This window comes from Manduca sexta, unplaced genomic scaffold (assembly GCF_014839805.1).
Source record: "Manduca sexta isolate Smith_Timp_Sample1 unplaced genomic scaffold, JHU_Msex_v1.0 HiC_scaffold_3083, whole genome shotgun sequence".
Lineage (NCBI taxonomy): Eukaryota > Metazoa > Arthropoda > Insecta > Lepidoptera > Sphingidae > Manduca > Manduca sexta.
This window is the reverse complement of record NW_023594113.1, coordinates 4656-16547: the sequence shown is the minus strand read 5'-3', so window position 1 is coordinate 16547 and position 11892 is coordinate 4656. Positions and strand designations below refer to the sequence as shown.

General features: G+C 33.5%; 2 protein-coding genes across 2 annotated transcripts; one reads left to right on the top strand and one right to left on the bottom strand.

Annotated features, from left to right (window-relative positions):
- Positions 1 to 907: 907 nt before the first annotated feature.
- Positions 908 to 7180, top strand: LOC115441560 (rho GDP-dissociation inhibitor 1; the record flags this gene model as incomplete). The annotated part of the gene is given in 2 exon segments (XM_037446489.1): positions 908 to 1022; positions 4311 to 7180. Coding segments are annotated over 2 exon segments (315 nt in total), but the record flags the coding sequence as incomplete, so codon positions are not given.
- A 267-nt stretch (positions 7181 to 7447) lies between these two features.
- LOC115441559 lies at positions 7448 to 11892 on the bottom strand. Its single transcript, XM_030166380.2, has 5 exons — positions 11420 to 11892; positions 11176 to 11294; positions 9342 to 9524; positions 8233 to 8418; positions 7448 to 7689 (listed from the first exon to the last, which is right to left on the bottom strand). Exons 1-5 carry the CDS (start codon positions 11464 to 11466, stop codon positions 7502 to 7504), a joined length of 723 nt encoding a protein of 240 aa, XP_030022240.2. The 5' UTR covers positions 11467 to 11892; the 3' UTR covers positions 7448 to 7501.

Here is an 11892-nt window from a genome sequence, read left to right as displayed (position 1 = left end):
ATGTCAGTCCATTCCACAGGCCACTGTAAACATGGAAAATATAGGTACCGATGACATAGGGTATAATTTAGAACATACAAAATAGTAACAATAGTGAACTTTGCTATGAAATAAAAGGAACGTCATTTTCAAACATTTGCTATTGGTAATGATCTTAATACAGATTTCAATTATTAGGATTTTGCCTGCGACTGAGAAAGTTGTTCCGAGATAAATACTTTTCTGGCCTAAAACGTTGCCTATAGCACTCGGGAGTAATGTAGCTTCCTATTAGGGAAAAAATCAGAATCGGTTCAGTCGTTCTTGAGATTAGCCTGTTTTATACAAACAAACTCTTCAGCTTTATATATTAGTATAGATTATATCTGAAGTTTGATGTTCAAAGATCACGATAACTCAGCTCTCAAGTGTTCCTCTAATCAGAATTTACGCAACATTAGTTGCTCGTTGCGTAGTCATGATCGCTAACACATAATGCTATAATTCTCCTCTAAAAGGATAAATTAAGATGTTTTGAAAATAGAACGTAAATATTACATATGCCGTCAATTTATGAAAGAAGGATTAATCATTGAATAAAATTTATATTGAAATGAGGTTTAATAGCCATTGGTTGCAAGTTTAATAAATTAATAATTTTATCTAAATAAAGAGTTTATTTCTTATATTTTATGCAATATAAGTAAGTTGCCTTTTTGGGATTTGTAAAATACAATAATTAAATGAAGTAAATGATAAATGGGTAGATATTTATTTATAATTATAATCATATTATGAAGCAATTGTACTGATTAGCGATCAGACAGAAGTTATCACATTGCATTCGCATCTAAATCCATTACTAATTAATAATAATTATACTGTTTCACTGCCAATATATTAACAAAATGATTATTTTATATTTCAGGTGTTTGTGATAAAGGAGGGCGTTCAGTACAGGATAAGGATCGACTTTATCGTACAGCGCGAGATCGTCCACGGGCTCAAGTACGTCCAGAAGACGTACCGGCTTGGCGTTCCAGGTGATTATAACCTTTATTTATACGAAAGTAGGGGTTAAAAGATTGCAGATAGATAATGATAAATTCAAAGAGTTGATTTTTTTTTGTTGAAGTCAAAATAATTAGAATTATTGTAAAACTTTGATTACAGACTGATAAAATTATAATATTCTGGTATTTCACTACTCAGTTTTCACACTGATAACTAATAATAGCATTTTGAGAAATCCGTTAGAATATTGTTTTTCCGATATATTATCAATAAACGATCCCAAACTTAATAATATTATTAAAGCCGATCCCGAGAATAAACTAATTAAAACCAAGTCGTTTGTAAGCATTTCAAAAAACTATTCAGGGCCCTGATTCTGTATGATAGTGTAAACGCGTAACGCGGCCGTGTCATGTTATCTTCGAGAAATGTGTGTGGAATGGTATTCTGTAAGCCAAATTTCTATAGTCCTAAACATGATGGGTTGTGTTACGTGCTTGTTACGCACTGTCAAAATAACGTGCGGGATAGAGAATAAGGCCCCTGGACCTTTAAAAAATGTGAATAAACACGGCACAAGTGTCTCACGTCTTTTTGTTATTGGTCGAAAAACTATGACGTGACTTCGTATCTTGACAAACCACAAGCATTATAATCAAAAGAACACGCACCACGGTGTCGTGTTTGTTCTGTTACATTGTAGCCGAACTGTTTGGTTCATTTGCGCGATCGTTGCCAAAAAAACCTATTGGTATCTTTTAATACAATCTCCGGTTAGATTAGACTTAGTGTCATATGTTATATTATTTTCCGTATATTGTGTAAACTTTAGTACGATGAGGGCTCATGAATTTTATGTTCCTTTGATCAAAAGAATTCATTGTGACATGAAACTTTACGCGATTATATAGCAATTAGTAAGCAATACCTTAATAATGCTTTGGTCTATCATTCTGTGTTTAAAATGAGATGATAATGTTCTAAACGAGGCGGATTCTTTTTTTAGTCAAAATATAGTGAAGTAGATAGTACGCCTTCAATTGGAGTCACATTTGAGATTTTCCACTCAGTGTTCGCGATATTTCAAAATTTACTTATTATGAAAGACTAAGCTAATTATATTTTAAATTGTGACTTTCCTGTTCTAAGTTAATTATAAAACTCATACAAAATGTATATTACAATACTTATTTATCATTCTTTTTATTATTTTCCTTAATTAGAATTGAGTTTTGCAATATAAATTAATAAATAATACAACAATAATGTAATAAGATTATTATGACTATATCTAATATTGTATTGTGTTTTTCCACGCATACGCGGACAGTGCCTGGTACGTAAATTAGTATTCAGAAGCTAACACAACTTATTCCATATATTGTGCACGTATGTCTGTCTATATGTAGCGTGTATTGTATGCAACATCACATTAACACAATTCAACAATCGTATACAATAACTGAGGCCACGTAGAGGTGTATCAACAAGGGAAGTTGTCCCTATTTGGTTTGACACTTTGTAATTATTTCAATGTCGGGTAAAAGTAAAATGTTCTTTATTTATATTTGTAATATGATATATTTTCCTATAACTGAATGTGGAAACGGTTTGTCTGATGCCAAGCGTCACTAATGCCCATAAACAGTGTCAAACAGAACGCTGCTAACTTATATTCTGGGCTGAAGATAAGATGCTTTTCTACAATCATTAGCCCTAATATAAAACAAAAAAATGTATAACATGTTCAATCGATAATTCTATCGCTAGGATCATTTCCATATATATTTTTTTTCTTTCTGTTTGCCTTAACGATTGTAGGAAATTATCTTATCTACAGCACGTGAACTGCAAGGCTCTGCACGCCACTGGCCTGCGCTTGTCTAGTTGCATTGTCATATACTGGCGTCAATATACTTCAAACCCGAATTCAGCAATGCATCTATGCAATTTACGATAAATGATCTCAATGTGGCCTGTATTCACCAATTATAATTATTTTAAAGTGCAATTGATGTTTAAAATTATAGTAGCAATCAAGTAAATTTTTCATAATCTACCACCAATGTATTAAGATTATTACCGTGTGTTATTCGCCATAGTACTAAGTATAGATCATTTCATTCACGAAGACGCGCCCCACCACCTTTAGAGCGAGGGTGTTGCGGGGTGTCATGGGATAATGGGATTGATCCAGTAACTTTCCCCGACGCTATCTATCGTAGTGTGCGTGTGCACTTATGCTGATTACACACACTAATCGATCAGAGAAAGTAATAAGGCGCGTCTTAGTAGATGAAATGATATATATTTATTGCATTTGTTCGAAGCTGTTTCCAAACATTTAGTTGGTTTTACTGATATTTTGTCTAAAACACGGTATTATTACCTTTGTAACACGGTAATTCTCAATTTACACATGTAGACACTGTTTTTTACACAATTTAATTAAAACGATAATTAAAGAAAAAACGCACATTTCACATAACTGGTGTTGTAATCCCACTAGATCAATAAGTTACCTATGAAGGAATTTTTTAATATTTCCTAAAGCTTTTCGCATGATTGTCATTGATGTTGTAATCCTAAAACTTATTTAGTAATTTATGTATAAAGGAGTTTTTTATATTTCCCCAAGCTCCTCACAAGATTTTCATATTCGTTATAAGAAAAACATATTTCAATTATGGCGGTCAAAGTTACATTAATTTAGTTATAGGCAGAAATTAATAATTGCTAAAAATATTGATAAAAGTGTGTCGATAGTTTCCTTATGTCTTTTGGTATAGGGCACATGAATACACTGCACTTATTTTACTGATGGACTTAATTCATGTGTCCACATCCTTCAGCTCCTGGAGATGTATTAGTACCCTAACTCCAAAATTGATTCTTCCAACTAGTGACTTTGGATATTAAACCTTATGTATACCTATTTAGATATTACCCAAAAACGTTAACATTGTAGTTTTTTATTGTTATAAACATTTTCACCTCGTATCACTTAGCAAGACGGTAGATGTCATAGACCAGTGAAACAGAGATGAAAATGTTAATTGGTGATAAGGGAGTAATTTACATTTGACATTTGAGCCTTGTCACATTGTTTTATTTAAATATTTTATCAAATAAGAAATGATGGATCAGAAATTAATATCTCTTAAGCGCCGTATTATCAAGTGATAAAATTATGTAATTTGATAAAAAATGAGAATCAGATTCTTTGTTGTATTTTCAGATTTCAATAACGTACTTGTTGATTGTGACAGGGCTCAAACTTGATTTCACTCACTTTAATAACCAATAATTCATTTCAGTGGACAAAATGACCCACATGGTGGGCTCCTACCCCCCCAAGACGGAGATCCAGTCGTACACGACTCCTCCAGAGGACGCTCCCTCAGGGCTCATGGCGAGGGGCTCTTACACCGTCAACAGCCTTTTCACCGACGACGACAAGAATATCCATCTCCAATGGGAATGGTCTTTCGAAATCAAGAAGGATTGGAAAGATTAAAATAGCTCGGCTAGCAGACAGACTGGGTTGGATGTAACGATGTATAATTTGCGTATTAACTTTTACTGTCTGTGCCATAGGGATTTCAATTTTAATTCACCTACATTATAGAATGTATCGAGTCAAACGCACAGATTTCGTATTTTTACTCCGCGTCCAATCCAGTTGTCGTGAACTGCGTGCGAAGTAAATATACTGACAAATTAGATTGTATTTAATCGCTGATAATATGTGGATGCATGGATTGTGCAATGCTCATCAACACTAGCTTTAAGTGATTCGGAATTAAATTGGCTTTCACACTTATTCTAATTTTACTTTGATTTTCCTTACACTATCAAAAGTACTTTGATTATGGAAATTTGTATTTCAATTCTAAGTCTTCACCATTTAGGTTTTATTTTTCTTGTTATCGATAAAAGACAGAAAACGCCGAGCGTTGTATAACCATTTGTTTATGAAATATTAATAGGTTTTTACATTATTTGGTGGTTATTAACGATAATTTAAAAATTATAGAGGATTGTCATTGATGGCAGTGTTTAGTATTAATGTGTGATTTTCTTTAAGTACATGAATTTTAACGTCCACATATTGTCAAGCGGATTTCACATTTCGTTAGTATTACCCATATTATACATTTAAAAATAATTATTGTGATTATATACCATGTGAAATTACTTATATTTGCATTGTATTTTCGTTCTTAAAGCAATGAAATTAAGACATAAAGTAGGTTTACAAATACAATGTATTATTACGATGTTCAACTTTTTCCAAAAAATCCTTACTGTACGTAGAGTATTTAAGATTTTCACAATATACAGTTACAAAATTTTACTTATTGTAGGTACGTTTTATATACATCTGGGCAATATATAAACTTAATATACGAGACATGTTTTCTATTTTTCTAAATGGTCAAAGGAAAATTGCAGTGTGCATACATTGGTGTATGTTTATGCTTTTTATTTACGAAAGACGTAGTTTGTATTAGAGTTACATAGACAAGTAATGCATAAAAAGTCAGACGAGCGTTGAAAGTCGATAATGGAAACCGGATATTCTTGGCTAAATATATTTCTTATTATTTGCAGCATTCAATACGTTTGTGGCAAAATAAGACGATCAACAATCACATAAAAGTTAAGAACTTTTTAGTCACAAGTCGAAAGAGTTAAGAATATAATGATTCACGTATCTTTGTTACGTTTAGTCCCTAAACACTCCCTAATATTGTAAGCAAGTGGGAAGGTAGAATGATAACTGTCGTGCTAACACCGGCATTCCTGCATGCATTTTGAATGTTTACATCTGAATTTGATCAGTAATTTCAATGTAGTTTTCTGTAACTTTGCATTTTAAAATATAGATTGAATAAAATGTGATTCCTTTAATTTTAAATTTCTTGATAGCATTGTCGATGTCGATAACATATTTTACTCTTTAGTATATAGTAATCATGGAATATATATTATTGATTTATCAATACTTTCAATATTTTGAATTTTTAATGAAATTATTTTGATATTACAACTATAATAAAATAACACGGGAGTCTATGATTATCGATATTTTTGTGCATCTTTACTATCGACATCGACTATAGAATAGACGATTCAAATTACCCCCGTTTAAAAAACTGAAGAGTTGTATCACAAATAGGTCACAATACTGTAGAAAATTCAGCATGTAAGTACCAAAACTTAGAGTTTAAAAATATATACTTAAGGGTATGGGTGCACCAATACAAAGATATGTCTATTTTTAATATTTCACATATTGCTTCTTTATAACCAGTGCCAGTAACAATCGGGGCAATAATGAAAGTATTAATACATGGAATAAAGTGCGAGAGGTTTGTATTCGCTGCCCCTGCCTTTTGCTGTGTGACAGGAAACTGCCATTAATTTGCACAAACTGAAACAAATTTGTGTAATTGACTGCGAAGGTCAAATTATTTGGAGAACTAGTTGGCTAAGCATTTTATTGGTCGAGTCAAAATGATCATAAAATAACGTAAGCAAAGCTCGGAGGATCAATATTGTACAAGGCATTTAGAAGCATAAGGCTGGGGTACGGCTTGGCACAGCTATTCCCATACATAGTGTAAATTTAGATTAAGGCATTCGCAATAAAGTACATTCGCCCTCAGGTACATGTACGCTTAAGCGTGAAGATAGAAGGTGCTTCAGTGGCTCCACTGGTGCTCTTCATATTTTAAAATAAGGCTTCCCTTTATGAATTGTAGAGATATAACTACATTTTATTGAATTGCATTTTTACGTATATATACTCACATTTGTGTGTAATTTTTATAATTATAGTTATTTCTGAAACTGTAACTTACAATATTCTAAATAAAACAGGGCTTTTCATACTAGCAGTTGTAGAATGTGCCTATAATTTAGGTTGTAAATATGGGATAATCGGCGCTCATAGTATCTTACGCGCATTTTGGATACTACCATAGTTTCTACAGCCGCTTTGATACCATCTCAAGTATGAAGGGGTCATTACAAGTGTTTCTGATTTCACAATAGAAAATATGCATTAAGTTCTTGCTCTTCCTTTTTATTTCTTTACACTAGTAATTATAATTTGAATAATGTACGTCTAAAGTTTTATGCAATGTAATAGTTTGGCCAAAAATAAAGCTTATTTATTCAACATTGTGTTTTTTACCCTAGTTATTCTTTAAGTCACACATAGCACACAGGATTAGCAAGCTGAAGTGACAGCGGGCAGGCCATATTTATCGAAGAACCGACAAACAATGGGTAAACGAGTTCTCAACTGAAGACTACGACTTGGTAAACGTAGTGTAGGATGCCCTCCAATTAGGTGGAGTGATGATCTCTGAGTGGTCACTTACCTAAGAGACAGACGATCTATCTTAAGAGAAATTAGTGCAAGGTTACAGTAAAATTAAAGTAATTTTAAGATTCAATATATTGCATTAGCAGATTCAAACAACAGAAATAGCTTGAATCAATTAAGTATTTCTTCCAAATTAACGTCGTAAACTCTGCTGGTGGCTGGTTTCTGGACTCTACCAAACTTGCTAAGAGCCAACACTACTGGTAGTTTTGTCGTGGAACAAAATGCTGTCAATCGAGTTGGGACGTAGTAGGCGTTTAATAGCTTTAAAGGCATAGCGATTGCCATGCACCCGTATTCTGGAAAATAAAAAAGCTGATTGTTTTGCATCTTGCTTATATTCTTATCTATGCGAGTAGCAAGTAAGTTGGTCGGTTCCTAATTGTATGTGTTAGCATACAAAATTAGAATACTACTTCAGATATATAAAGGAGTAAGTATAAGTAACACATTTTCTAACCTACTATTTCAGAATAAATATAATTATCATAATAAATCCTAGTAACGTTCACTATAGTATTAGGTATCTAAAAACGTTTATGTAGATATTTCGCTATGTACACATACATACGCCTTTTATCCTCGTAGGGGAAGGCCGAGGTGCAACTGGTGCACCCACTTTTCGCCGTGTGTATCCCGTGCCGTTATGAGATAAGGGGCGTGCCTATCGCCATATCGAGCACAAATTCCAGAAAAACAATATCCCTGTTCGACCCGGAGATGGAACTCAAAATCTTAGCATTGCAGTCATACCGTATACAACTACGCCACCGAGGCGAATATTTTGCTATCCATATCAAAATATATTACGTTTACTAAGGTATTATTTAATGATGACCCACCTGGTAATCTTCTTCGGAAGTTCACATTCTCAATCATATAAACGCCGTTTTTGCCAAGTAAATTAGATACAGTTCTGCTAGTGAATTCCCTTGTTTCTTCAGATTCTAATGTAGGTGCATCCGTGGCTACACCCACCACGTGACTAAGATTATTTGCAATCCATGCAGCTAGGTCGTAACTTATACCTAAAATAATAATAATTCACTGATATTTTTTTTTTATTATAATGATGTACTATGAAATTTTGGAAATAGATCGACAAACCGTGTTGCTGAGGGAGCTTTTTGCATCGCTTTTTCGTCGCAGCGATAACACGCTCCGAAGCGGTGGCAAGTTTATGCCGATTCAAAGAGCATGTGAAAGACAATTTGGATAAAGAAAATTTTGAATTTGAGTTTCGATAAATTGATACTTTAAGCTTTAAACGAACCAATTATATTCGATTGGATAGTCACTATGCAGAATAAAATTAAGAGTAAGTCCATCATTTTGTACATGATGGTGAGATATATTTAAATCAACTTTCTGACTGTCGTGCTAAAATGAGCTATGTAATGAATCTCAGAAATAAATGATGCTGAAAAACTAGTCTTCGTTAAAGTTATGTGGAGATATGAGTAATAAAATAATCATAATAAACAGTTCGTGATTCCTCTGATAATATTATATTATATCTACCTAATTGAAATTTGGCAACTCATTACAGAGTTGTTAAATACAATTATCATACAAAAATCACAGTCTTCGCCAGTAAATAATTTCAGCATTTAATTTATCTATGATGTTCTGATGTTGATGTACGTAGTACCTATCATTGTATAATATAATAGGTACATTATATCTTTTCAGTATTCTGGTATATTTGCAAAATTTATTAAAATAATAAATTGTAGAATGTAGAAGAATGCAAGTATTTATCTAGATATGAAATATCACAATCTCATGTGATTTTTCGATTATAAAATCGAAATATCACATCACAAGATATAAGGTAGAGAGCGATTTTTTACACTTTTCCTTTAGACACTTAATTAGTACTCGTGTTTCATCACAAAATTTTACTTTTATACTTAAAGCAACTCGTAATAAGTAAATAGTTATGACTAACCTGGAGCTTTGCAAATGCAACTCCTGACCTGGGGGTAATTTTCTTCCTTCCATCCAAACTTGAATAAAAGTAGTGTGGGTTCCAGCGGATCATGCTTCAAGGGAAGCCATTGTAGTGCAACATCTAGTGTCAAGATCATGGCCGGGTCTATTCGAGCTAATGTGCTCACGTCAATTATAATTACTGTAAAAAAGGTAAATGCTTATTTTACGCACTTTTCGATTATTGCTGAAATAGTGGAAGGGATTGTAGAAAGTAGTTACGCATACAGATACTTTTACCACAGTTATCAAATGCCTATTTAAATTATTTTTCATCTATTTATTTATTTGCTACCTGTGCCCACGGTTTTGCCAGCTTGGATTTAGATTTATAAAGTGCTCAAAGTATATAGGGCGCCTGATGTCTTATACTTAGTCTGGCCATAAATACTGTTACACTTAATTATAAAAAAATATTACATTTGAATTTCGAATCTGTCATTTTTATACGATTGTTCATTGTGTTTTCTCATTTTGGCGCCAATACATTGTAAAATATTTTGCGATATTAAAATGGTGTGGGGTGATAAAGAGAACCGAATCGCTGTGATAGCATTACACAAAGTAGGTATGGAGCCAAATGCAATTTTTAAAACTCTCCATACACTTGGTATTAGTAAAATGTTTGTGTACCGGGCTATTAATAGGTACAATGAGACCTCCTCTGTTTGTGACAGAAAAGATCTGGCCGTCCACGTAGTGTTCGTACGAAAAAGGTGGTCAAAGCAGTAAGGGAAAGAATTCGAAGAAATCCTGTCCGAAAGCAAAAGATTTTATCTCGGGAAATGAAGATAGCACCTAGAACCATGTCGCGTATTTTAAAAGATGACTTAGGACTTGCAGCCTATAAGAGACGCACTGGCCATTTCTTAACTGATAATTTAAAGAAGAATAGGGTGGTAAAATCGAAACAACTACTGAAGCGGTACGCAAAGGGAGGTCACAGAAAAATTTTGTTTACGGATGAGAAAATTTTTACAATTGAGCAACATTTTAACAAACAAAATGACCGTATTTATGCTCAAAGCTCTAAGGAAGCTTCCCAATTAGTCGACAGAGTGCAACGTGGACATTATCCGACTTCAGTGATGGTTTGGTGGGGTGTTAGCTATGAAGGAGTGACTGAGCCATATTTTTGTGAAAAAGGTATCAAAACATCGGCACAAGTGTATCAAGATACCATTCTTGAGAAGGTAGTTAAGCCCCTTAACATCACCATGTTCAATAACCAAGTATGGTCCTTCCAGCAAGACTCGGCGCCGGGTCATAAAGCTCGGTCCACGCAGTCTTGGTTGGAATCGAACGTTTCGGACTTCATCAGAGCTGAAGACTGGCCGTCGTCTAGTCCCGATCTTAATCCGCTGGATTATGATTTGTGGTCAGTTTTAGAGAGTACAGCTTGCTCTAAACGCCATGATAATTTGAGTCCCTAAAACAATCTATACGATTGGCAGTGAAGAATTTTCCCATGGAAAGAGTGCGTGCTTCTATTGATAACTGGCCTCATCGTTTAAAGGACTGTATTGCAGCCAATGGAGACCACTTCGAATAAGCTTTTTATATTTTTAATTGTTTTATATTTATGTATTAAACTGACACACTGTAAAAGTAATAAATGTTATTTGCAGTTAACAATTTTCTTTTTTCTTTATTACAATATTTATGGCAAGACTAGGTATATACATGTATAAGATGTAATAGATGATATACCTAAGTACATTTCTAAGAAGTTATACTTTTCCAAACGATGCAGTTTTGTTCAGCGTATGCGTTGATAAGCGCATGATACTCACATCGCGTCATCAAATAATCCGTAGGTATGACCGCTGGATGCATTGAGCTTGATGTGCCTGGAAGTTCTAGATGCATGCCTGTACCTAGGCTGGGAAAACCGCAGTTCATACATATTTTCCTACGATTGAAAAAGACAGTAAAGTTATTGAAAAATAATATTACCACTATGACACTTCTTGTTTCCGTAATCCGGATTACCAATTACTAAGAATAGAAAAGGATGTAGTAAAGTCAAATACTTACCAACGACGATCAACAGCTCCATAGAAGTCTTCTAAATCCTTCCACATTGTTGGTCGAGTTAGATCTATTAAATCAATCTTTTTTTTTCTGTTTGTTCGGATGGAATTTCCAATAAATCAATCACTTTTATTTCGTTTATCACAATATTAATAATAATAATGGATTTTAAGGCTATCATTTTAATATTTGAACATTTGTTTTTAGTGTGTGAACTCTGCGCCGTGGCCGTAAGGGTCTTTGTGTCGTTATAATAAAGATACATTGTCAAACGTGAATGTTGTTGATCAAAATATTTATCTAACTGCGCTCTATTGTTTCAAAATCAATTGTCTGATCAATTGTTTGTTTTGAGATAGGTTAATATATTATACTTACATATTTTAAGAAGGCAAGTAGGTATTATTTATTTGTAACTCTCACGGTATGGGTGTAAAGCATGGTAAAGCCACAGTTTGGAATACGGACTATATATA

Bases quoted from the DNA above. Each gene is read 5' to 3' on its own strand.
- LOC115441559 (XM_030166380.2), bottom strand. From the start codon at position 11,466: ATGTGGAAGGATTTAGAAGACTTCTATGGAGCTGTTGATCGTCGTTG. The intron at 9,525-11,175 runs GTGAGTATCATG...CCTTTTTTACAG, and splicing joins GGATTATTTGATGACGCGAT to TAATTATAATTGACGTGAGC. The intron at 8,419-9,341 runs GTTAGTCATAAC...TTATTATTTTAG, and splicing joins TTGCATTTGCAAAGCTCCAG to GTATAAGTTACGACCTAGCT.